We start from the raw sequence: 26,518 nt of genomic DNA on the forward strand, positions 1-26,518 counted from the left end.
CAGGTGTCTGAGCTCTCTGCTTGGAGTGTGGCTGCAGGTGTGTCTCTAAGGATGACATGGTGACAATAAAGGCATGAGGGACCCGAGCCCAGGGGACCACATCTCTGAGGCTAGGGTTGAGACCTCGGCTACCCCGTCCTGGGTGGTCCCCGCCCTGGTCGGTAACAAGGGAACGTCTGGTGCAGTGTCGCCCCTGGTTCTGACCTCGTCCCCAGGCTGTGGGAAGGAGTGCAGTGAGCGAGGTCATCTGTGGACCTGGATGTCCGTGCTGGAGGGCGCTGCCCGGCTCCTCCACTTGCTCCAGCTGCAAACCCCTTCTCTTCCAGAACCTACCATCTCCCCGTCTCAGAGCTGCTGAAGAAAGGCTGGCATGCCTCCCTGATGGTGCCCTAGGCCCTGCCCTGGGGGGACTACCTGGGGGTGTCCCACGGGACCCTCAGCCCCAGAGCAACAAGCAGAGCATCTGACGTTTAAGACTCACTTTTGTTTTCTCCTAGGAACAAAGCTTTTCCTAAAGCAGAAAATCTAGAAGTTCATGCAGTCCTCAAACTCGAAGATGTTCCTGAGTGAAAAAGCATGGAATAGGATGAGAGAAAAAAGGGAGAAAGGCCCAACTTTTATGGGAAGCAAAGAAGGAAAAATGTAATGTTGTTAGACTGTCTCAAGACAGGAAGGGAAATGAAGGCGGTGCACACTGGAAGGAAAGGAAATTTAAGCCAGATGGCAGAGGCTTAGCAAGTGCAAGTTCCTAGGTCTTGATTCCTGCACAAAAGGATTTTTAAAAGAATCCTTATTCCATGGACCAGGGAGCTCAGCTGGTGCGCTGCTGGGCATAGGCAGGAGGGAGCTGCTTCACACACATGGAAGGAAGGGCCCAGGCTGAGGAGGCAGGAAGCCCGGGGCCAACCCCCGCCCCCCCCACCTCCTCCATCCCCCCAGATCACGGGTAAATTCAGGGCACAGACTGTCCTTCCAAAAGGCATCTCCACGCCATGTCTGACTGCCTCAAAATCTGGCTTTCAGAAATCAGATTCCTCAAGCTCATTTATATGAAAATGTAGGAAAGTCAGCTTCAAAAAAGTAGGAAGAGAACTTAGCTTTATTGACATCAAACACGTTTTTTCTTCCATGTGTTCGCCATACAACAGTAGCACAATGTATCAAAAGCACGAGGCATATTAAAACATAGCCAGTTCCAAACAGTCTGGATATTTCCTGTCATAGAAAAGAAGTATGCTACCCACGGATTCACATTAACATACACAGTACATCAACATCAATCTCTGCTACATACACCAGTCCAACGGGCATGTCTGCGTACAGGGTCAGGTCCTGCAGCAAACCGACTCTAATAACGTCATTTGGGGACGGGCGTGGGGGGAATGTGGCACACACATGACAACCAAAGAATGGGGTTTTTACAACCAAGACCGTACGGCTGTCTCCTGGAGCGGACTTGGGGGTCACACCCCAAAAGCCGAAGCCCCTGTTCAGTGCAGTTGTTCATAAAGCAGGTCAGAACCCCCCTTGGACACCCTAAAACAGCATTACTCAGCACACACCACCACCGTGCCAAAAACGACAGCTGCAAAGAAAACGATGAGGAAGGTGGTTCACGTAACTAGATAACACTGTTTTGAGTCCAAAACTGACAGAGGCTATCAGTTAATATTTCTTGACTTTTAGACATTTGACTCTAAAGTTCAAACATTTTATGCAGCAAGAAATGAACAACGGCAGGTAGCACGCGTGGCATACGTACGTGGCCACCCACGAGGACTCAGTGATGGACACTGGTGGGTATAAAAGGGCTGTTAAGATGACCGTTTTTGTTTTAAAAGCCAACCTATCCGTTCACACTCTTTGCCCACGAGCCAGACTACCTAAGGACATGAAAGTTTATCACAGATCTAAAGCGACAGCTGACACTGTTCATCTACGAAGGATATTCTATAAAACAAGAATTCTGCTAAAACTTTCTGGCACAGCCTGCTCGGCCTGCTGCGGCAAATGGAGAGAAAAGCCGCAGCTCCTCCGGCACCTGCCTCCCCCGACGGTGTGCTCCGGGCGGCCGCAGGTGGCTCTGCTCAGGACGGGTGGGCTCACGGCTCTGTCACCGAGGGGCCAACGGCAGGGGCGAGGGGCACAACTAAACGCCTCCGACCCGCCGTCCCCTCGACACCGGGCGCAGCCGCGGGTGGCGGTCAAGCACACACGGACCCACCTCGTCGGGCGGGCAGGCGACGTCCAAGCAGGCGGCGGCGCCATTCAAGCGGACAGCCACCCGCCCCTCGACGGCCCGCGGCCGGGGCGAGCGGAGCATGGCGCTGGGACAGGAACCCGCAGGGCCCCGTCTCCGGGCGGCCAGCTAGGTCTTGCTCCGCCGGAGGAGCGAGGCGGCGGGGCCGGGGCCGCCCTGGAACTTGAGGCTCTGCAGGTTGACGTGGGCCCCGTGTCTGAGCAGCGTCTCCACCGTCTTGGCGTGGCGGCCCTGCGCGGCCAGGTGCAGCGCGCTGAGCCCCTGCTCGTCGGACAGGTCGAGCACGTCGGCACTGACCAGCTCCTCCACCACCTCTGCGTGCCCGGCGGCGGCGGCCAGGTGCAGCGCCGTCTGGTGGCGGGGCCCCCGGGCCAGCACGTCGGCCCGCTCCTCCACCAGCAGCTTGACGGTCGCCAGGTGCCCGCTGCGGGCGGCCAGGTGCAGGGCGGTGCAGCCCTCGGCGGTCACCGCCTCCCTGCGGGCGCCCCGGTGCAGCAGCAGCCTGGCGGTGCTCGTGTGCCCCGTCTCGGCGGCCACGTGCAGCGGCGTCTGCGCCAGCAGGCTGCAGACGTTGACGTCGGAGTGCAGGTCAATGAGGACGCGGGCCACGCGGTAGTGGCCGCGCTGGGCGGCCAGGTGCAGGGGCGTCCTCCCGTCCAGCGTCTGGGCGTCCACGCTCACCCCCGGCTGCTTGGCCAGCAGCTTGACGATGGGCAGGTGGCCCTGCCAGGCGGCGTAGTGCAGCGGCACCCAGGCGTCCTTCCCCGGCAGGCCCGCGTCCACGCCACGGCGCAGCAGGATCCGCACGATGCTCTCCTGGCCGTGCTGGCAGGCCACGTGCAGGGGCGTGCGGCCCTCGCAGTCCACCTCGTGCAACGACGCGTTCTTCTCCAGCAGCAGCCGTGTGCTGCCCTCGTCCCCGTTCTGGGCTGCGAAGTGCAGGGCCGTCCACCGGTCCTCGTCCGCGGCGTTGACGCTGATCTTCCGGGCCAGCAGCAGCTCCACGACGCCCCGCACCCGCTTCTCCACGGCCACGTGCAGGGGCGTGGAGCCCTTCCTGTTGGTGAGGTTGGGGTTGGCGTTGTTGAGCAGCAGCCACTTGACGCAGTCCTCCTGCCCGGCCTCCACGGCCAGGTGCAGCAGGCTGGCGCCCCCGTCCAGGACCAGGTCGACGTCCTGGGGCTGCAGGATCTTCATCAGCCTGCTCGTGTCCCCGTTCACGACGGCGTCCACGAGCTTCTTCTTCTGGACGTCGGTGGTGCCGAGATCTGCCGGGAGAGCAGGGGCGGGGGTCACACGGGGCTGCTTCCCCAGGCCCGGCCGGGGTCCTAACGTGGCCCCCGCCTCCCCACGGCCTCCAGGCCGCTGTTTACCACCTGAAATCGCTTAAGTGCTGTGTTGTCCCTGATGGTTTAATTTAAGATCTAGCAGGGAGACCTCGGCAGGTCAACAGATGTCTCCAAAGTGCTCTTTTGTCAATTTGCAAAATAAAAATCATTCCACCCGTCCCTGTAGGGTTGTGATTAGGTAAAGGATGTAAACTCAGGCCCTGCTGGTGCTCAGAAACGGCAGCACAGACCAGGCAGGAGCCCCCGACCCACCGGAGAGCGGGCAGCTCCCACCCCAGGCCGCCCCTCCAGGGCCCACCACCTGCTCCCGGCCCAACCTCCAAACGGTGCCTGTTGTCCCAGCAACATCACAAAGGATGCTTTCTAGGATAATCCTCAAAGGACTGAGTCTCCCATTTCAGGAGGACTGTTACTCACGATGTAAAGGTTTGAATTAACACAAAAATCCTTCCACATCGTCTGGGGCTCTGCTTCACATGAGACAAGATGCCCTCACACGAAACATTCTCAAGGGGCCTTGAGGCAGGGGGGAGGGTACAGGTACGTTAGGAAAACAGAATCAACCCAACTGGGACTTGCTGTTGTGACAACTGGCTTCTGAGATGGGCCAGTGATTACTCCTCTCTTAGGATGAAGGTGTCACTTGAGAATATCAGACCCTGAGAGAAAGTTCTACATCTTTCTCTGTGTGAGACGGGTGCTTCTTTCTTTTCAACCTCAACGCTGGCTGGTAACCTCCAGTCCAGCCAGGTCTTCCCCGCTTCTGCGTCCCTGTAAGGAGTTTCCTCAGCCTTAAGTGACTTCTTTTGTCCCAGATATTCCACTCTAAAAATCCCAGGAGGTCCACAGCATCTAGGAAAGGTCCTCATTCTAGAAGGAACTCCCCGATCCCCCAGGAAAAGCAAGCTCCCCTTCCTCCGGGGGTCTGCACGCTTCCCACAAGCCTCTGGCCACCCCTGTGCTGCAGCCCTGCGCGTGAACAAGCGTATTTTCCACATGGAAAGGAAACCTTGCACGTCATCCGCACAGGCGGCAACGAGGGCGCCTCAGGGAGCCCCAGCCCCACACCCGAGGGCCCGTACCTGGGACGTGGCAGGGACGGGGAAAAGTGCCTTCTGGGAACAAAAGCCAAGGCGTACAAGCAGGACCGGGGAGTTACAGTCTCCAAGGACGGGTCATGCATCAACATGCACGGCCACGGGAAAGAACGAACGGGGGTGTCTTCCCCGCCCTGTCTGGGAAAGCGGGTACAGGGCTGACATTACCAGAGAGAGGTCTCCAGGAGTGGGGTCCCATACATCCACTGGGCTCCCTGATGCAACTGGGGTTCTTCAACCTGCACACCTGAGGTCCGCCCCTGCTCGCCGCGCTGGCACCGGTGAGACCCTCCCACACAGCCGGGGGGGCGTGGCCCACTGCCCTCACACCTAGGTGACACCCGCTCAGCCCGCGTGCATCTCTGGATCTGCGCTGATGCCCAAACCCAGTGAGGAAGGGCTGCAGGAAACACGGCAGGACTATCATCAGGTCAGGAAACCGGACGCCTGATCCTTTCAGCTGCTCACACTCTGCCCGGCCCCCCAGCCCCCCAGGGAAGCTCTTCATTTCCCAGGGACAGGTCCTCCGCTCACCGCCTGCTGAAGGCTCCCGCTCGAACGACAAGGACAGAGACCCTCTGGAGGAGAAGGCGGAGTCCACCGAGGACACCCCGGAGAGCCGCTTGCCGCTGCTCGTCGACGGAAGTTTGGATGCGGAGGAGCTGCGGCTGAGCTCTTCCGGGCCCTCGAGGGTCTGGGAGGTGCCCGAGTCCAGTTGGGACAGCAGCTCGGAGAGGCTGTCGTCGTCGTCGAAGGTGGGGGCGGACGCTCGCGTGAGCGGGGCGGCCGCGGGCGCCTGCGGAGGTGAGCAGATGGAGGGGGTGAGGCTCCGTCTGCGACCCGGCGGCTCGGGGTCGGGGGGCAGAACACGTGGGTCCCCCGTGAGCCACACAGGGAATCTAACCCGTTCCCGTGGCTCCAGGGGGCCCAAAGACCCTGTGCCGGGTCCAGCTGGTGGAAGGACATCCTAAGAAAAGACGGTGACAGAAACGGAACGCCCGTCACCGTGCTGGGCCCCAGCAGCGCGGACGGGACGTAAGCCGCAGGGGTGAAGCCTGTGTGCCCGCCGCGTCCGCCCAGGCCAGGGCAGCCCTGGTACGAAACGGAGGAAGGAGATGGATGGGGGCGGGGGTCCTGACAGCCTGCCCCCCCCCCCTTGGAGCTGTGCACGTCTGGCTTGGGCGCTGCGTGGGCACCGGGACGGGGGTGGGGCCCCAGCTACGGGGACAGCAGGGTGCCACCCCAACCCGCGCTACCGGGCCGTTCTGAAGGCTCTCTCCTGACAGCCGCGAGAGAGGCAGACAGTGGTGAGGGATTAGGACCTGCGGGTGACTCACGGCTCTTCCGAGGCCCGCCCACTTGTCCCCACATCCTCCCTCTCCTGGGGAACGGCTAATCTCCTCCTCCCCCGGTGGCCCGGTGCGCTGAGTCACACCCACGCGTTGGGCCTTTCTTTTCCTTATCCGGGGGGGCCAGGTCACCTCCCCTGCCCCTCTGCCCTCCGACCTCACGCACACACCCCTCGTGCTCAGACAGTAGACACGCCATAAATGATTACTTATCGCCGGGCCTTACACCATGGCCTGGGCTGATAACACCAGATAACACCTTATAAAGTCAGCTTATCAGCCTCCACTTTACAAGTCTTATTACCTTAAAGGCATTTAATTAGTTACCATAGTCAGAATTTCTTATCACATCTTACCTAACCTGTGTGGCACCCAGAGCAAAACATTTTTTTTTTTTTTTGGCCACGTTGTGCAGCAAGTGGGATCTTAGTTCTCCGACCAGGGATCGAACCCGTGCCCCCTGCATAGGGGGCGTGGAGTCTTAACCACTGGACCACCAGGGACGTCCCTCATCGAGCAAAACATTTATGCAGTTACAAAGTGGCCAGATCCCCAACCTTGAAGTGCAAAAAGACACCCCAGACCTCTTCCCAACCTGGCCCAGCAGGGGCCTTCAGCGCCGCTGGTTCAAAGAGCATCCAGCTGGTGGCTATTTCATGTCAAGCATGGGCCCACAGTGCCCTTTCCTAACCACAGGCAGGAGGTGAGGAAAGGTCCCCGCTGGGCAGGAAACCAATCTGAGGCCAGGGCACCACGGACCTGCCCCCCGCCCTGAGACCGGACTCTGCGGCCGGCTCGCCAAGGCAGTGAGCTCGAGGCCGACCGGCTTGGGACGGGGCAGGGGCACGGCCCCAGCCTCAGAACAGGGGGCGAGCGGTCCGGGCTGCCACGGCATTTACAGAAAGGAGAGACTCCAGCCCCGAAGTCAGTGCAGCAGGGACCAGGCCCCCAGGAGGCCCCCTCACCTCGGCCTCTGGCTCAGCGGGGTTTCTCACATCTGGGTCCCGAGCCGTCTCTTTCACCTCGTCGTCAGGCTTTTCGCACAGGTCCTCGGTTTCAGAAGTGATTTCTTTTGGGGAGAAAACACAGAAGGGTGTATCACCTGGACACGGACTTGCGCAAATGCCCCACTTCAGTGTGTGACCTCGGGCGGGGACCGAGGAGGCAGCATCTGCAGCATCCCGTCTTTGGCTGGTCAGCACGGCGGCCTCCCAGGCTGCTGGCCCCCGGCCGAGCTCGCAGCTACCCCCCAGGGCCCCCCGTCAGCCACTACGTGCAGGGTCTGGCCAGACTTCACGTAGCAGCCACCGTGTCCCTGTGTCCCCAAGAAGCCTTCCTCCGGAAAGCCCCGTTGGCCAGAGCGCGTACCCCGATGGCCTGGGCTGCCAGCACCTGACGAGAGGCCCCCACGGCCTTCACGCTGGTTTCCCCATATGTTTTACACGTCACGATCCATCTAATTGCATCAGGATCACCTTCCTAATCAAAGGACACAGCCATGCCCGAGGGACAAGGCCCCAAGAGAAATGCAAAGAAAGCTGCAGGCCAGCGCTCACGTGGTCCCTGAAAGACGCATCGCTGCATCTGGACCTGCAACACCCAGAGCAGGCTCCCTGGGGCAGCAGGCAGCACGCCGTTCCAGCCACCCCGCCCCGCCCCGGGCACAGGCAGGGGCCACCGCCTGCAGGAGCCGGGCTCGCCCTGGCGCTCCTGTCTCAGGACGGCCTCCCCCGTCCCGGCCGTCGGCCCCGTCACCTGGGACAGCCGCACGGCCCCCGGGCGGCAGTGCTGGGGAGCCCCAGGCCGGGAGCCCTGTGGGGGCGCTCACCGTGGAAGCTGGGCCGCTGCCGGGGCTCCGCGTGCCAGCATCGCTGCATGAGGCGCAGCAGGCTCCTGCAGGCGCGCGGCCTGGGTCTGCAGACGGGCGGCAGCTCGGGGCGGTGGCCCTTCACCACCTTCACCATGATGTGCAGGATGTTCTTCTCTTCTGCAGAGGACAAGGCGCACAGGTCAGGGCGGCGCCACGGGGCCGAGGCCGGGTCTCTCGTCTCCGGCAGGAGTCACGACCGTGGGAGAGTGGGGGGCACACCACCGCACCCGCCTGGGAGACACGGCCTTTGCCTTTCAAAGCATGGCACCGTCTTTAATCCTTCACCCTGCAGGGCGCATCTGCCCTCTGTCTTCCAGGTTTGGGAAACTGTCTGTGATCTACCAAATGGAATCTCTGCCTTGTATCACAGAGCACATCTTTCTGGGCATCGAACTCAAAGGAAAACCAAGTTCAAAGGAGAAAAGCATCAAACGAGACAGGTTCCAAAGGGGCCTGCGGCCACCAGAGAGAGGAACACGTACAAATCATGGAGTCACACAGCCCAGCCCCTAAGTGGTCCAAATCTCCCTGCGATGACGAGAAAGTCTTCCTGAATTCCTACCCCAAAGCGCAGGCCCCTGGCAATTCGTACCGTGGGGCCCTGCCTGTCCTCCTCCGCAGCCCCCTTCAGAAGCAAGCATGGACCCCCCACCATCGTTATCCTGCTCACAGAATGAGAGGCCCAGGGTGACTTTCAAGGGCCAGGTTTTCTGGCTCAGCCTAAAACCACACTGCCCACCAAGCTGGACAGCAAGCTTCTTGTTCCCAACACGGCCATCAGCAGGGTGGAAAATTGGCCCAACGTCAACAACGGCTGCCAGGATTCTACCCTTGATGTTCTGCTCCACTTTCCCATTAAATCTTGTGCAATAACTATCCCAGGTACCTACACATTATTTCCATGATAACTCAGCCTTCCAAACCCAGCAGGTCCTCTGGATAAAATGAAAGTCACCTAAACACCTGGAAGGGCTTCTGCTGGGACTGGGAGCACGGATGGGACGGATGCACGGATGAGAAGGGCGCACGAGCAGCCTCTGTGCACCCGGACGCCCCGCCTACCATGCGGTAAAGCTCCCATCGTGCGCCTGATCCCAGGGGCCCCGTCCAGACTAGGGGCCTCCATGCAGGAGGCGGCGGCAGGGAGACCGGGCAACAAGGTACAGAGAAAACCCTGCAACAGACCTGGGGCCACGTGCTGACGCTGATCTGCATTTTTAGACCCTTTCGGTCAAACGAGAAAAGAGTGAGTGGCCCAGATGTGCTCATAGAGGAAGAGGAAATCTTTCTACAGTAAAGAGAAAAGTGCTCGACTTTTCCAATAAACCAAGTCAAGGTACTGAAACCTTGAGGCCAGAAATCAGCACCGCAGGTGCCTGGCAGGGGGAGGAAACCCACGGCTCCCGGGCCGGGTGTGCTGACCCGGGGGCGCTGACACAGGGGCACCCTCTGCGCCAGCATCCGCACGACGATTCTGGAGACTGGCTGCCCCCCGAGGTGAACACACCGCGTGCCTGAACTATACACTTCAAAACGGTTCAGACGGTCATTTTTAGGTGATATGTATTTTACAATCAAAAATTAGAAAAATTTTAAAAACTAGCTGGAAATAACTATAACAAACGAACCGACAGAGACAGAAAACAGATTAGTGGTCACTAGGGGCTGTGGGTTGCAGGAGGGGAGGGACTGCCTAACCGCACGGGTTTCCTTTTGGGGTGATGGAATGTTCTAGAACCAGATGGCAGTGATAACTGTACAACTGTGGATGTACTTAAAGCCACAATGTACAATTTAAATGGCTAAAGTGGTAAGTTTTATGTTATGTATGTTATATCACACACACACAAAAGAATGAGCCAGTACCTAACAAGATCCACTGAACAGACCCCATCACATCCGTGCCTTTCCCTGTATGTGAACTGCACGGCAAAGAGCACCTTGTTGGCATATATGAAAGCCTGCGATGAGGTGGACGGTGGGTCCCTGTGTGGACCTGCTGGGCAGGACAGGGCAGCCCTGCTCCCCGCTGAACGGCCCACTGCCCCACCGCCCAGAGCAGCCCCCACCGTGACTCGCAGGCACTTCTTACACAGAGAAAGGACCACAAAGCACGTCCTCCACTGCTCTGGAGAGACGGCTGCATCATCCCCAGACACGTCCACTCACCTGCAAATGGTTTCTTCTGTGTGAGCACACCCCAGATCACGATGGCAAAGCTGGAAGGAAACAGGCCCATCAGTGTCTGTGAGTCAGATCCCCAAGAAAAGCCAGAGCCCCCCCCACCGCACAGCAACAACCTCAAGGAAATCCACCCCAGAGTCTTCTAGAGACTCAGTAAGAAAGCAGGGACAGCAAGGTATTTTTCATGAATTTTTTAAATGGGTGAACACTCTTACTATGGAACAAGGCATAGTGAAAGCTTGAATGCCAAACAACGGACAAAACTCCACCAACTGAGCAGTCCGTCCAAACAGCAGGAGCGGTTCCTACAAAGAATACTACCCTGTCCCTGGACCATGAGCCCGTGGGGAGAAGGGCTGTGTGTGTGTTTTATTCACACCGTCTTCTCGCAAACACTGGGCCTCAAAATGCTGACTACAGCTCTGTGCATCTCAAGTAACCTACCCACTGATGCCATCTGAGGGCTCAGCACCGGCTGAACCTCCCAGAGCCCTGTGCAGTTGCTAGAAACAGTATATACTTGTGTTTTATACATGCATATAAAACTACTCTGGATATACCTCAGAAGAGCAAAAGAGCTCAATCTGGTAAATTTTTACAAAAACAAAACCAAAGTCCAAACATTGAGCGACCAGCCTGCCCTGGGTTAACAGCAGCTGTTTATAGAGACGCAAGAAGTTCCCACTGAAAATTAACTGAAATCTGCACGTTCAAAAGCCGAAACTCTCAACTCAGAAATAAACAGAGAATCGTATTCTCCCCACACCCCACAAGTGCCCCGTGCGCCGCCCGCCCGCCTGCCCGCCTGCCTGCCCGCCAGAGTCCAGCTCAAAGCCCAGAGAGGCACATGCATGGTGGCTGTGGTCAAACCAGTCAGCCAGGACTCCCGGCGGCGGTGGCAAAACCAAGGCAGGGCTCGGGGCGACGGTCACCCCGTGTGGGACAAGAACGACAAGGAGGGCTCAAGGGCCTGCTGGCACCTGCCCTCCAGCTTTTCTTCTCCGAGAAGCCTGAGTGATGAAGGCCTTTACAATCTGGGAAAGAAAGGCCCCACGTGACTCACGACTGTCCTCTAGCACAGAAATCCCCGGTGCTAGTCTGTGAACAGCCTGCCACGCATAAGTGACGTTAGGGAGTGTAAGTGCTGGGCCACAGGGGCCTGGATTTTGGAGCCTGAATCCGCACGCAGACAGACACACAGACCATGGAGGCGGCAGGTGCTCAGCAGACACGCTATAAAACCCACGTTTCCGACAAACAGCAAAGCCGTCACAGCACAGGAGCGGCCCATCTGGTGACACACCGCCGCTGACCGACACCAGCCACCCGCGGAGCGCCACCCTGGGCTGGCAGCGCCCACTGCAGAGAACGTCCTGGCTAAGTTATTGAAAGTTCTAGGGTAGCCTGTACCCTCTGCGTAAAAGCCCTTTCGTTTGGACTGAACCTCTCATCTGACAGCACCACGGAGCCCCCGGGAAAGCCCCCCTTCAGAGAGCGAGGAAGCCAGGGGCAGAGCCCGGGGCTGCACCCGTCACACACCTGTACACGTCATGCTTGGTGTCGAAGAGCCGGCTCTTCTCCCGGATGCGCTCCGGAGGGAGGTAGGCGATGGTGCCGAACAGGCCATCCATGCTGAGGTCGTGCGAGTGGGACAGCCCGCTGCACTTGGCCAGCCCGAAGTCGGAAATCTGCAACACGGAGGGGAGGGGGAGGTTGTCAAGCTTGGCGGGCGGCCTGCCAAGGGACGCGCCCCGGGCTGCCCCGGGCAGTGTGGGGCGAGGGGGCGGGGTCCCCCAACCTGGATGAGCAGCTATGTTCAGGAACAGCATCGAGGCTCTCACGTCACCTGCGCTTCCCGGGCAGGCGGGAAGGCCCGGCCTGGGAAGAACCAAGCCTGAAGCCATTAAGAGCTTGACGGACGGACGGGGAAAAGATTACTCTTAAAGGAAGGAATTCACTGGCAGAGAGAACTCAAGAATTACAGCCTTGCGTCTGTCATCTGTCGGGTGTGACATCTGGCTGGAGTCGCACAAAGGGAGGAAGCGGCCCTCAGAGCTTTCAGGTGCTCTGGGCAAACCAGTTATGCAATCACACAGCTGGCGAGGCGGGCAAGTGGCAGCTCGTTCTTGAAAGGGAAGTGTGCCTCCAGAAGCCCTTTAAAGAGAGCAAAACACAGCCGCCCACCTTGGCAGGGCCCTCTGTCCTCCACCCAGGACATTCTGGGAACTGACACTTGCTAGCTCCACACACACAGCATCCAGATGACAGGTGTGACACGCATCTTGTCCACTGCAGGGCCCCTGGGCTGAAGGGGCCGCTGGATCTGGTGGCTCAGGCCCCGTACACCTCCCTCCACCTCCTCAGCTCCTGCGGCAAAGGTGTCCTGAAGGCTCAGGGGAACCCACAAGGGGGAAGTCACTGCAGGGCACCCGCCCGCCCTCCAGCTCCCCAGCCCGGGGGTAGATCAGTGAGACCACACTCCCTGGCATAAAGGGACTTGGGATCCACGTGGAAGACGGCCCCTTTATAAATTCTCAGAGGCTCGTGGATTTTTCTAAGCCTTCTAATTAACTCCGGGCTCCTCCTGGAACACACCTCTGCAGCGATCGGAAATGCGGCTGAGTCAGGCCTTTAGTTCTGGGCGCCCCTGCCCACAAGGTGAGCCAGTGGCCTGCCGTCATCAGCGCTGGGCAGAGAGAGAGGGGTCTCTGACCGCATCTGCCGGCGCGGGTAGGGGGATGGGAAGAAAGCCTGCGACCCTGGACCCGTCCCACTTCTGCGACCAGGCTGTGCCGGGACGGGCATGGGTGCACGCGAGTGAGGCTGGCCTGGCCTTACCTGGGCCCCAATTCTCTGCACTTCTCTGCTGGTTCCCCAGAACAAACCTATCACCCGGACCCTGTAGCTCGGGCCCCACACAAGGTGGACGTGCGGGAAAGTTTCAGCACCAAACTGTCAGCAAGGTGAACCTTCTAAAGTCAGGACTGAGGACAGACCGGGATGCAGGGATCCTGGCGCCTGGTGCCCCACCCCCCACGGTGGCAGCCTTTTCTTTTCGTTTCTGCAGTTTTCAGGTACAGCCAGCTGCTTCAAGATACATACTTGGTGAAACAAAAATAAGCATAAATTCTAGGCAAAAGCTCTGGCACCTAACGGCAAACTCAGAAATGAGAATTCTCTGAGGGCTGCAGGATTTCTCCACCTGCCCTTTCTCACCTGTCCCGCCCAGAGAGGGCCGGCTTCATCTGCCCCTGGGGTTCCCGGGCAGTGGGACAGCATGGCAATCCCCAAGAACAGCAAGCGCCCTATAATTTACAAACGAACTCACGCCTTCCATCTGCCTTGGTACTGCCCAGAGCCAGTGCTCACAGGAGCCCCAAGACACGGCCCTTCCCCTGCCAGGCACAGCTGGCTGAGGCTAACAAAGGGCCGGGTGAGGGCTGTGCTGCCTTGGAGAGAGAGGCCATTCTGGACCACAGAGAATAGGACCCTGGTATCCCTCTGAATACCGTCTGGTCTGGGCAAACTGGGCCCCACGTGCAGCTTGAGACTTTATTTTCTTTCTTATTATTTATTTATTTATTTATTTAGGCTGTGCCAGGTCTTAGTTGCGGCGTCCAAGATCTAGTTCCCCAGCCAGGGATCACACCTGGGTCCCCTGCATTGGGAGTGCAGAGTCTTACCAATGGGCCACCAGGGACGTCCCAGCTTGAGATTTCAAATCGAGTTATTTCATTGTCAACTTGAAATGAGTTTACTACTGATACTAAGATTAATACTTTAGTAGTGGTGTTCAGTCTACTTAACATGAACATCAAGTATTAAGTGCCTTGAATACACTTTCCAAAAACAAGTGGCTGCTGTGAAATTTTCAGTTCCAGTCCCCGTATCTACGGACAAAGACGTAGCCTCGAGGGATCAAGGCAAGGGGCCGGAGGGACAGCTTAGGATCTCATTTCAAGACTCCAGACTAAAGTTGTATCGCTAAAACAACAACCTACTAAAAGTGCCCGGGAACCCAGCGGCCGACGTAGAACCTCAGACGAGGCCGCTGCTTGGCTGTTTCTGAGGATGAGAGCAACGCCTCTGCAAATCCATCTTCTGCGTGTTTGGGGCCGTGCGCGGTGACGGCCCACCTGGTCAAGGAGTTACAGACGTGCATTCAGGGAAAGCGGGGCCGGTGCGCTGGCCGCCCCCTTGGAGCGGCAGCGTCCCCTCCCTTCCTGTCAGTGCAGACCGCTCCCAGCCACCCCAGGTCCTTATCAACCGGCCGCTGGGTCCTCAAGAATGCTCCCCGCCTTCCTAGACCGGCCACGAAGCGCCAGGCCTGCCACGCCAGGGGCTGACACGCGGAGGAGCCAGCGCAGAATCGACCACCAGCAGCAGCCCGGCTGCCGGCGAGCAGTGCTCACCACCCCACTGGTCCTACTGTGCGCCCGGCGCCGGGACCATCCCTGGAGGAAGGCCCACATCCCAGCGTGGACAGGAGAGGTGGGCTGTGGACTGGCCACTCCCAGCGCCCACAGCTGCGGCCTCCGCCGGCGAGCGCTCCCACGCGCCAGGCGGGGGGCCCCCAACCACAGGGCCAGCACCCCACCCACCAGCAGCAGCGTGCAGAGGGCTGTGCTCCCGAGGAGGACGCTGGGGAGGAGGTCACCGTGGTCCTCCAAGGGGCAGCCTCCTGCCCCACACACCCCACGTGGCTGTTAGGAGAGTGGCTTGGAGAGCGGGAAGGGAATGAGCTGAGGTACAAGCCCAGAGAGCCAGCCTTGCTCCGTGACTCTGAAAAGACCCCCAAAGGGATGGGGTGCGACCAGCGGGAGCTCCCTAAGAGAGGCGCTCTATTACAGCAGCATCTCAGCATCCTTAGAGGTGAGCGGAAGGCCTTCCCACACCCCGTACCCTAATCCAACTCCGCCTCCTGCTTCCCTTGCCCCTAAAAGCCCAGAACTATCCACACTTTTCTGGGGATGTTTCCCCCTCCTAAAGGCCCTTCTGTGTGGGCCCCTCACTCCTGACTGGTCCCCTCCAAAGACCAGTCCCATCCAGTGACACGCCCACCCCGAGCTGGAGTTCCAGTAACTCCTCTCCCACTGCACCCCCTGGGGCTGCCTGGACACCTATCGCCTGCTCCCCGCTCTGCCCTCGTGCGACACTGCGTGCCACCCGTGGTGTCTGGGAGCATCTCACGTACGGCAGCGGGTCAGGTGGGAGACCGAGGGCTCCAGGGCTGCAGAAGCTGGTTCTAACCTCTGCTCAACAATGTGCAGCTGGACGACACTGGCCCTCCACGTAACCCCTCTAGCCTCAGCTCAGCAGGAGACACGGTTCTCTCGGTACCTCCCCTGGGAGAGGGGGCAGCTCCCGGAGGCGGGGCCTCTGCACACAGCAGGGACCCATCCTCACCTCCCCTTTCTTGTGCACATTCAAGTCTGAGATCAAAGGTTCCCAAGGACCGCACACTCCAAGTCATAACTCTGTAATGTTCATGGGGGGCAGAGTCCACACGTGACGCCCGCACCCCAGCCAGAAGGACGCAGGGCTGCGGGACGCTGGGACTCCGGTGCCCTGGGAACCACCCACGTGATGTCTGTCTTCTCAATTCCCTGCTTCCCTTTAGCAGGAAGGTGCGCGTCTAGCTTCCCCTAAAATCTTATGACTGAAAGACACTGCCTTCAGAACACGTAATTAGTGTCCGACGTGAAAACGGATCTCCCCGCCGGCCACAGGCTGGCTCGGCCAGATGCAGAGTCAGGGTGCAGGGGGGTGGCCGTGTGCGTGCCCCTGGGCCCAGCCCTCCTTCCACGGGTGAGGGTGCCGAGGAGCTGGAGGGGACCCAGGCCAGGGTGGGTGGCCTTTCCTGCCGATTTGCCCTCCTGAGGGAGGAGGCGACTGAGGCAGGTGGGCAAGCCTGGAACCCACGTCACCACCTGGGAAACCCACAGCCTGTGTCCCCTACGGTGCAGACACGATGGCCCTCCAAGGGACAGCAGTGTTCCCAGAAACACAAACCTGACCACACTAACAATGGCCCGTGCCGGGGGACAGCACCGGATTTTAGTTATATTATCCCTCATGCTTTTCCGCTTTATAAACATATCAAAAAAAAAAAAAAAAAGATCAGATCTCACAGGCCTTGAATGAAGAGAACAGAGTGGGTCCCTCCAGGCCCTCTCTCCACAACACCCGGCAGCCTCTGTGTCTGAGCGCCCTGAGACTCCCAACACCCTGACGCTAGGAACCGCCGAGGGGAAACACAGCCTGACCTCCCTCTCACGGAGACGGCCAACCTGAGGTCCATTTTCCAATCTGATGTCGTAAGACGGCCGATAAGACCGGAATCCACAAGCCCACCATCTCTCTTTCCAGGGTGCTCAGAACCTCGAGTCCTGATGCAAGATTTGAGAGAGTGACTCGTGTTTGCAAGACTCCATTTTCCAGCGACACATTTTGAGGTGTTTACACCAGCCACACGTGGCAAGACTGGGGAGCCTGGTGCTGAGGGGGCCTCCGCTTCGCGTTCTTTCCTGCAAGAGGACCACCTCCTCTGCGGCCCTCACCCTGGCCCTGAGGCTCCAAAACCATGCCCTCCACCCCGGCATCCACCGCTCCAGCTGCCCGCTCCCCGCGTGTCCCTACCTTGACGTGGTAGTGGGCGTCCAGCAGGATGTTGGCAGGCTTGAGGTCCAGGTGCAGGAGAGGGGGGGACATGCAGTGCAGGAAGTTCATGCCCACGGCCGTCTCGTGGACGATGCGGAAGCGCAGGTCCCAGGGCAGCGGCTCGGAGGCCAGCAGCTTCTCCAGGGAGCCCGTCTCCATGTACTCCATGACCAGGCCCACGGGCTCCTGGCAGATGCCGTACACGGGCAGGATGTAACGGAACTTGGCCATCTCCATCTTCTTTGCTTCCTCCAAAAGCTCCATGCGCTCCCTGGAGAAGATCAAACATGTGAGGAACACACGTGCAGCAGTCACCTGGCCACAAACACGGGCACTGTGGCCAGGAGACAACCAGCTCCGTACGGCTGAGAAAATTACTAAAATGCACACACACGTATGTACAAGTGCATGTACATGTGCGCGCGCACACACACACACAGAGCTCACGTCAACGTCACATAATTAAATTCTGCGCCCTCTGGTGCCTTCAGTCCTGTGGTTATTCAAGCACATCTACGCGTCGTGGGGTTACTGTGTGAGGAGAGAGACTGCAACTATTATCTGAAAACCCTCAGGTAGCACTCAGCCAATGCAGTCTCTGGGCTTCGGAGGAGGAGGCCGACGCTTGGGATGGCGGGAGGGACGTTTAGGTCTGACTGAAAGCTGTAACGACCTGGCCATCCAAAGAGCCCACCGCCTTCCGCGTGCCGCCCATCACTCTGGCCAGCTCCTCATTCCTGAACTCAACCGCGCACTGAAATTAACAGAATGTTGGTCTAAAGCAGGGTCTGCAGACTGCTGCCCAAGAGCCACCTTCTTTTTAAAACCAACATTCAAATTGTAGTAAAATGTACATAACATACCATTTTCACTGTAACCATTCACAAGTATGCAATTCATGGGCATCACATCCGTTCACGACATTGTGCAACCCACACCACTCTCTCCTCCCAAAACTTTGCCATCACCCCAACAAAAACGCTGTACCCACTCAACAGGAACCCCTCCTCCCAGCCCCCCCAACCTCTTCTCCGCTTTCCGTCTATGAATTTGCCTACTCCAGGGACCTCACATGAGTGGAATCATATAGTATCTGTCCTTTAGTAACTGGCTTATGTCACTAAGCGGGTGACATGTTTCCCACGTCCACACAGCTTGTAGCACACACCAAACATCACTTTTTACGGCTGAGTAATATTCCACTGTACGAACACACTGCACTATGTTTATCTGCTCATCTGCTGATGGACACTTGGGTTGCTTTCACCTTCTGGTTACTGTGACTAGTGTTGAGTCTTTATACACACAGGTGTTCATGTCCCTGCTTTCAACTCTTTTGGATACACACTGAGCAGGAGAGCTGCCTGGTCACGTGGTACTTCTACGTTTAACCTTCTGAGACTTTGCCAAACTGCTGTCCTAAGCCAGCCCCTGTTTTGTAAAGAAACTCTGACCAGATGACAGTCTCACCCATTCGCATCCAGGGGGGCAGGAGCTGCCTCTGCAATCAAGGCAGAGCTGTGTGGCTGCAGCACTGACCATGGCTGCAGAGCCTGGCAGATCTCCTCTCTGCCCTTCACAGAAAGTCTGCCAGCCCCTGGTCTAAGGTCACTTCCTGGTGCAGCCTTTACAGATGAGCAGCACCCAGGGCCCTGTTTGGTGTCAGCGTGATGGGTCAAAGTCTCAGAGTGCGTTCAGGAGAAGAGGCCAGATCCCACAAGGACAGGGTCTGGCCTGTTCTCAAACACAGTCACCGCAAGTACCCGGGGAGCTGGCTGAAATGCAGATTCCCGGGCCCCGCTCCTGGAGAACAGGCTCTGGGTGGGTGCCGGGAACCTGCTTTCTAGGAAGCTCCTAAAGGAACAGCCCAGAACCACATAGCCTACAGGAGCTGGGAACTGTAGTAGGAAGAAGCTGGGTGGCCTCAGGGACACCCTCCCCCCCGCAGAATGCAGCCCACACAAGCCACCTTGCCCATGACCCAAGACGGCTCTGTTCCCGCCACGGGGGCTCTTCCAGAGCTTGGGTGCACCTGTCCGCCCAACCTGCACCTGCTCCTGCTTCCCAGCCTGCTGGAGGATCAGAAACTACCAAGAAAACGATCCTGTTTCTTCTTGATCTGACCTACTCTCTGAGACCACGGCTCGCTCCCAGGCTTCCCTCACATGTACACAAACACTTCCAAGGGAGGCGGCCTCCTGCAAGGAGGAGCCACGCCACGCTGTTTACCAGTGTCTGCGGGACCCAGCTCTGCCTGTGGTGGGCTCAGCTGGACAGGATCGCAGCACCTCTGCCTGCCCGTCCAGCCGCTGCATTTGGGAGGGGAGGCCCCCTTGAACACTCGCCAAGGTGGGTATCTCAGGGAGAGGATCCCTGGGTGTAGACCAGTGGTTCTCACCTAAGGGTGACTTTGCCTCCAGGGGACACTGAGTACTGCCACTGGCATCCAGCGGGTAGAGGCCAGGCATACCACCCCACACCTTGCAGCGCACAGGACAGCCCCCAAGGCAATGACTTATCCAGCCCCAAATGCCAAAAGAGTTAAGCTTGACAATCCCTGGTACAGAGCTAACGCATTTTCAGCCAAATTTAAAAATAACCACTACGGGGGCTTCCCTAGAGGTCCAGTGCTTAAGACTCCGCTCTTCCACTTCAGGGGTTACAGGTTCGACCCCTGCTCGGGGGACTAGGATCCTACATGCCATGCAGCACGGCCAAAAAAAAAATTAAAAAAAAAAAAAACCGCTACAGTCTGGAATCACCCATCTAAGTACTCCCAGCAATTACTTTAATTTTAATCTGCATCCAATTAAAATTATCGACATGTATTTACTGAGCATCCTCTACATGTTAGAACGGATGACAAAAGAGACCCCTTCCCTGCCTTCAGGATGTTTATGTTCTAGGGGAGAAGATGGAAAATTACCCCCAAAAAAGAAGTGTAGTTGAAAATCCGAGTACTTTGAAAGGAAAGTACAGGGACCTGGGGAGGTTTAATAAAGGGGGTCCCTAACTCGGGTGGGCAGAAGGGAAGCAGCGAGGGCTGGTGAGGAGGTCCCAGTCTCACTCATGCACCGGAGCCCCAGGCTGGGAGCCGCAGGGGCAGAGGGGCCGTGATGCACCCGGTAGTCACCAGGGCCCTGGCTGCCGGAAGCGGAGAGGGAGGAAGCTGGTGAACACAGGGCCCATTTTCCAGGGAGAATCACTAAGGCTTGGTGACCAACTGGATATGGAGAAGAGAGAGGTAGCAAGGGTGCCCCTAGAGCTCTACTGGGAATCACTGGGCAGCTCCCCATTTGCAGAAGCAGCAGGAACGGGGCAGGGCGGGGGGCGGGGGGGAGATGATCAAAACTTCGGTTTTGAACAGACTCAAGGAGTAGAAGAATCCCCCTGGCCGCAGGAAAGACCGCAACAGGTATCAGGAGTGGATTGGGACATGAGTATAAAACAAAACTGAGCTTCCTTAGCAGGACGTGCTCTCTTAGCACTCCGGTTAAAGAGCCAGGTAATGGGAAACGTGATGCCCACAAGAGCCCCCGCTGGGGTCCCCCGGCCGGGCTGAAGAGTGGGTTCAGGTGCCTGGCCCAGGCCACTCAGCGGCCCCCCCCCGCCCGCCCGGAGCCACGGTGCTTGCTGGGCTGGGCTCCAGGGTCACATGCAGGCAGACCCTAGCCTCGTGTCTGGTCCTGAGGGACGTCAAAAGAGGAAAGGGCTGGGGGGGGGAGGCGTCAAGGAAGGGAGGGAATATGGGGATATGTGTATAAAAACAGTTGATTGAACCTGGTGTACCCCCCCAAAAAAAAAAATAATAATAATAAATAAATGCAATTAAGTTAAAAAAAAAAAAAAAAAGAGGAAAGGGCTGGATGCCGAGGCCAAGTATCATTTAAAATAAAGGTAGTCATTTAAGCAGTGAAAAGGCACCCTTGAGCCCAACTCCTTTCTCCTTCTCCAGGAGGACCTCACGTCCCCTACACTAACCAGCTGTCCCTCCCAGGCTGTCACAGTGGGGATTCGTACCACCGCTGCTGCTCTGTTTCCTATTTTAAGAATCAGTTTTGGGACTTCCCTGGTGGCGCAGGGGTTAAGAATCTGCCTATCAATGCAGGAGACATGGGTTCGAGCCCTGGTCCGGGAAGATCCCACGTGCCGCGGAGCCACGAAGCCCGTGTGCCACAACTGCTGAAGCTCACGCACCTAGAGCCCGTGCCCTACAACAAGAGAAGCCACTGCAACGAGAAGCCTGTGCACCACAAGGAAGAGGAGCCCCCGCTCTCCGCAACTACAGAAGGCCTGCGTCAAGCAACAAAGACCCACCACAGCCAATAAATAAATAAAATAAATAACTTTAAAATAAAAACAGAATCAGTTTTGTGACCTTGGTCCCATCACCTGGTTTTCGTTTACAGTGGCCGGCGTGCCACCCCTCCCCACCCGCATAAGTCCAGGGCACGGAGCCCACCTGGCCCTGGCACGTGTCCGGCTGCAGGACGGACAGAGACCCACGTCCCTCGTGAGACGCTGGGAGGCGCCCCCCAGGCCCGCAGGCTTCCAGGCCGGCCGCGGACAGGGGTGGCTTTCCCGGCTCTCAGCAGCCCTGCTGCGCGCCGCCCCCCGGCCTGGCCGAGTTGGGACGGAAGCCGAAGGTCTTATGAAGTGAGGCTTGGAGCCTCTCGGCAAGCGTGTGTTTCCATTTGCCCGAAGGGCTAAATACATCAGAGCCAGGTGACTTCTGAGGGCTGAGCTCACCAGCCTCTGAAGAGCCGCTGGCAGGAGATCACTGCCCGCCTCAGCGCGCCGAGGTCAGCAGGTGGGCGGCCCTCTCCCCTGCCCTGGGCCCTTTCCACCCAACTGAGACCCCATTTACCGTGGTTTAGAAAAGGGGGGGGGGGCGCGGCAGCTGGACGCGCCAGAAAGCTGACCGCAGCCTGAAAGCTCTAAGACAGCCCGTGCCCTTTGTGGAAGAAACACCAGGCGGGCTCGGCTCCATCAGAAACTCCTGAGAGCCGAGGACCCCACCGTGGCTGCACCCACTGGGGCAGGGACGAGGGTGCAGGGACCACCCAGCAGGGGCTTTAAGCAGACTCGGAGGGAGCCCCTCACACGGGCCTAGGGAGCGGGCTGGCCAGACCCCCTGACCACCGTCACTGGTCACGTTCAGAAGGGTCGGCACAAAAAATGTGCGTCCCGTTGACATCCTAGTAACCACTGAGCAGAAATCCGGGCCATCCCATCCTCTAGGCCTTTCTTCAACTGCCCCCAGGATATTCTGCCGGTACCCACGCCCCTCACCGGGTAGCTAGCATCTGTCAATTCAATGATCCTGGGCTGGGCCCTCTCCAGGAGTTTCTGGAAAAGACCGGAAAGTGCTTCTCACACACGATGAAACCATCACTGTGTTTTCATCAGGTATTCCTTTAAATATACTTTTCCTCGAAGCAGTGCTTCCAGTTTATGCTGACGACAGCACAAAGGAACTGGAGGTCAATTGCTGTGACGACAGCTCTCCCTTTCAGACCTGGAGAGATTTTCAAAGCAGTCCCAGAGCCCAGGCGCAAGAGGGAGCCGGGGGCCAGGGAACTTCAGGGGCCCAGACTCCTCACGGCCACACCATCATCAAATCCCATTCCACCCAGTGAGGAGTGAAGTTCCAGGCCACCCGAGTCCACTAACCTCAGTCTTCATTAAGACAACCTAAAAACGGTGACGTGCTAAAAGTGTGTCTACCATTAAGCACAGTTCGGTAGGGCTGGTGTCATACTTCTCTTCTGTAATCATTTCAGTCACATCTGCTTCCTCCCATTTGGGAAAGGGTAGCTAGTTCCGTTTCCCAGCAGGGATGGGGAAAGTGCCCTCGCCCCACCCCTCTTGGTCCAAGACGGAAAATCTGGGCATTAACTGACCAAATCCGTCAATTTGTTAAAGGCACTTTCTCAATAGCACTTACATCAGTTCAAGTTTTCTTCTCATTTAGGGCTGGCCGAAGCACACTTCCCCCACCCCCGGGGAGGGCATCAGGGTAGGGAGAGAGAGAAGAAATATCACCAGACTGGTTATTTCTAAAGGACACTTTCTGGAGAAGCCGTGGGGTTCTCCTCCAGGCTCCGTCAGAAATTCCAAAGACATCCAGCGGGTGAGGGAAGCTTTCTGGAGGCATGCACCTTGGAAGGGGGAGAAAGCGGGCCCTGGGACACAGCCTCATGAAAGAGGAGCGGCAGGAAACCACAGGAAGAGGGGAAACGACGGGGGGACCGGGGTGTGGGGAAGGGCGCCCGGCAACAAAGAGCTCCTCAGAGGGAGAAACCTGGGAACCACCTTTGGGAAAAGGCAGCAGGAAAAATGGTTTAATCATTTGTTAGCTGATGCCTCGCAGCCCGGCCTCTCGCTGCGCCCAATCCCATGACGTTCCCAGGGAGCCTGCGAGGGGTTCCCACGCTGCTATTTTTAAAACTGACAAGACCCGGGCTTGTCCAATTGTCAGCTCTGTACCTGCAAACCCGGGGTGTGCTCAGGCTCGCCCCAACGAGCCACAGCCGAGCACCAGCGGCTGCCGCGGTGCTCGGTTACCTGGGCTTCCTCGCAGCCAGGGGTGGGGGCCAGAGGGACGGGCCTCCAGGGCTTTATTCTCATCTCAGCGGTCATGCTCCCCCCAACCAGACTCCGGCTGAGCCCTCATGATCCCCTAATGAGGGTCAGCCATGCTGGCCACACATCTCCCCAAAGCTCCCAGGGGTGCCCATGAGGAGAGGGAGTGCAGATCAACGGGGTGTCAGCTGGGAGCTCCCCGGAGATGCCCCTTGGAAGCCACCTGGTAGGGGTTTCTCTGCCCCCTGGGAACTTCAAGGGGTGTCTGGGACCAGGCAGCCCCTGACCTTCCCCACAGAGAAGTACCTGCTCACAGGCCTGGGGCTGCCTGCTGCTCTGAGGGGCCCCAAGTGGCCTGTGGGGCTCAGGCCCTGCTGTGGCCAAGGGCTGGCATGAAGGCTGCGGCCAGGAGCCTCCAGCCTGCCTGGAGGGAGAAGCAGCCTGAAAGTGAGCCTGAGCCGCACCTGCACCTGCGGCAGGTCCCTGTGTAACCAGTGAAGGCGGCCTTGGGAAAGAAAAAGTCAGGCCCTGGTGGCAGGGGTGAGAGGTGCCACCTGTCAAACAGGTGAGACGAGACCCAGCCGGGAGGGTTATGGGGCTGGGGGCTGCACCCAGGAACCCCAGTAAAATCCTATTCCCCACTCCAGGGAACACCCTGCAGAGAGAAGGCTCAGGATGGGCAGCCGCACATCAAAAGAGCACTGAGGCCAACCTGCCAACATCCGGCAGGATGGGAAGCGCCGCAACCGTTTCAAAGTCTAGAGGCAACCCTGCAAGACTGCAATGCGAGCAGCTCCTCCTGCGCCTCAGGGGGCGTGACACCAACTCCTAATGGGAATCTCAAACCAAAGAGAGTCAATAATTAACCCAGAAGAGTTTTCTTTACAAAGACCAGCGGTTTGACCATCTTCTCCATCAGAGAATTCAGCTCCTGCTGCCAACGCAGGACGCCAGCCTGCTCCACCCAGCCTGGCAGAGTGCAAGAGGGGAATCTCTTCCTGTTGGGCAATGCTGACCTCGGCCCAGCTGTCCAGTACATGCCACCACCTGCCTATCTTGGGCAGGGCAGGAGAGCCTTCCAGGTAAAGGACAAAACACTTTTCAACCAGGCACTGCAAGATCCTAAGGGGCCCGCCTCACGTGGAGAAACCCTACCTCCAACTGGGCCACCCAAGAAACAAGGGCCTGGTCGCAGGAAATAACAGATCCTAAGGATGCAGCCTGATGAGTCAGCCTGGGGACGTGCTTGTTTACTGGGCTCTTCCAATACAAGAAGTTGGTGCTAAAACCTTCGCTGATGAAGAAAACTCGGCCAGAAGACTCCAGCAGACAAACGAACATCCCCGAGACCCTAAAAGTACCCACACAGCGGCAAGAGTCTTGCCTTCCAGGACCTAACTACTGGCTGGCATTCAAAGTGGTTCGGATTTCGCTAAAATAACCACTGCACCCCTCCCGGCCTGCCAAGTCTGCGGGATCCAAGCAAGGCACCGCTTCACATGCAGCTCACCTTTGAGTTAGTGATATTTGCATGACGCTTGTCACCACTCTAGTGAAACTTCCAAGAAACACAGCGTTTGAGGCTTAGAGCAAAAAGCCAGGACGAAAAAGCAAAGCCAGTAAGCGCCCGGGGCTTCCTCCTCCCCGGGGCCCGTGGAGGCACACACTGCAATCCTCTGTGTACCTTGGTCCAGGGACACGCACACAGCCACCCCGGAGATGAGCATCGCCACCATGCTGGGGGTGAAGACCTGGAGTTTGGAGGCCGCAGCACTCATTATGCCAGGAACTGGAAACCAGGTCTCTGAGACCGTAAAGGAGCCGCTTTTCTTAGTCTGTGTCTGTTTGGGGCTGACTGTACATGGGGCTCTCCGTGCAGAACGGAAACTTCACCAAAGGATACGCAATTTAAACGCACTCAGCCGAAGCTTATAAATTATTAAAATGCAACCCAAAATAGTGAACACCCCCCACCCAAAAAGCGCTGCTTCTCAAGACCCTCCTCCCACCCCACTCCACCCCTAAAATTATACACAGACCACAATCCACGGACCCAATTTAACTGAGGCTGCTCTGGTCCTTTCCAACTGTCTTCATCCACCTGAGCACCCCCGTTACAGAGGGACAGTCAGGAGGCCTCCCAGCTTCTGGATGGGGAAACGGGTCCAGGAGGGCGCGAAGGCCCGGCCCCTCCCCAGAGCCTCGGCCTGGAAATTAACTCAGCTGAAACGAGAGCGCGCGGCCAGAAAGCACTCGAGGTTGGACCAGGCCCCCGGGCCGCCTGCCGGACCCCACGGCCAGGCCCAAGCCGGGTAACGCCGACGCTCAAGAGCCCGGGCGCCGAGGAAGCCTGGCCAAGGCAAGCCAGGGCTTCCGACCGAAATAATTACCGTCTTACAACCAATTTGTGCTCCAAAGTAAATTACTAAGCAAGTCGAACGGAGTCTAACCAACTCACAAAGCCCAGATCCCCACACGGCAATTTTTCTAAGCCGGGCGCAAACCGCAGCGCAGCGCCCGGGTGGGTCCCGGGCGAGCCGGACGCGCCTCCGAGGGGCGCGGGTCCAAGGCGCAAGGTGAGCCCGCGCCCCTGAAAATCCGGGGCTCACGGGAAGCCAGGTGACAATCCTGGGCACTTAACCCTGTCTGCGGCAAAGGCGGCTCCCCCGAGATCCCCGACAGGAGCCGCGCAGCCCGGGGCCCCGGGGCGAGCAGTCTGACCCGGAGCTCGCCAAACCACCCTCCGCGTCCCTCCGGCCGCGCAAGCGGCGCGGACCCCGCCGGGGGCTCACGGCCTCGCCCTCCACTCGGTTTTCCTGCCGAGGCTGCTCCCGAGGCGACTCAGGTGGAGGGAACGGGAACGGCCGGCACCCGAGCACCCCGACCCCGGCCCGCCGCCGCGCGCCCCGCCCGGGCCGCTGACCTGTCGTCGACGTGCAGGCTCGGCGAGCACTTGATGGCGAGCCACGTCTTCCAGTGGACGTGGCGCACCTTGTACACCTGCCCGAAGCCTCCCGAGCCGACCTTCTCCCAGCCCGCGAACTCGTCCGCGTCGAAGGTGCGCAGCAGCCCCAGGGCCCACGGACCCCGGCTCTCGCCCTCCATCGCGCGCGTCCAGCCGCCGCCCCGCGCCGCCGCCGCAGCCCAGGTGCCCAGGTGCGCGC

The 26,518-nt window shown here is 58.5% G+C and overlaps 1 protein-coding gene across 1 annotated transcript; it reads right to left on the reverse strand.

Moving 5' to 3' along the window:
* Positions 1-1,081: 1,081 nt before the first annotated feature.
* Positions 1,082-26,518, reverse strand: RIPK4 (receptor interacting serine/threonine kinase 4). The gene is made up of 8 exons (XM_057697467.1): positions 26,278-26,518; positions 16,749-17,040; positions 11,649-11,797; positions 10,095-10,144; positions 7,884-8,042; positions 7,021-7,124; positions 5,241-5,502; positions 1,082-3,528 (listed from the first exon to the last, which is right to left on the reverse strand). The coding sequence occupies exons 1-8, from the start codon at positions 26,457-26,459 to the stop codon at positions 2,369-2,371; spliced, it is 2,358 nt and encodes a 785-aa protein (XP_057553450.1). The 5' UTR covers positions 26,460-26,518; the 3' UTR covers positions 1,082-2,368.

Source organism: Hippopotamus amphibius, chromosome 10, assembly GCF_030028045.1.
Source record: "Hippopotamus amphibius kiboko isolate mHipAmp2 chromosome 10, mHipAmp2.hap2, whole genome shotgun sequence".
Lineage (NCBI taxonomy): Eukaryota > Metazoa > Chordata > Mammalia > Artiodactyla > Hippopotamidae > Hippopotamus > Hippopotamus amphibius.

Coding starts and splice junctions, on each gene's coding strand:
- RIPK4 (XM_057697467.1), bottom strand. CDS start 26,459: ATGGAGGGCGAGAGCCGGGGTCCGTGGGCCCTGGGGCTGCTGCGCACC. Junction 10,145..11,648: donor ACCAAGCATGACGTGTACAG/GTGTGTGACGGG, acceptor GTTTCCTTCCAG/CTTTGCCATCGTGATCTGGG. Junction 7,125..7,883: donor GCAGCGGCCCAGCTTCCACG/GTGAGCGCCCCC, acceptor TCTCCCCAAAAG/AAATCACTTCTGAAACCGAG.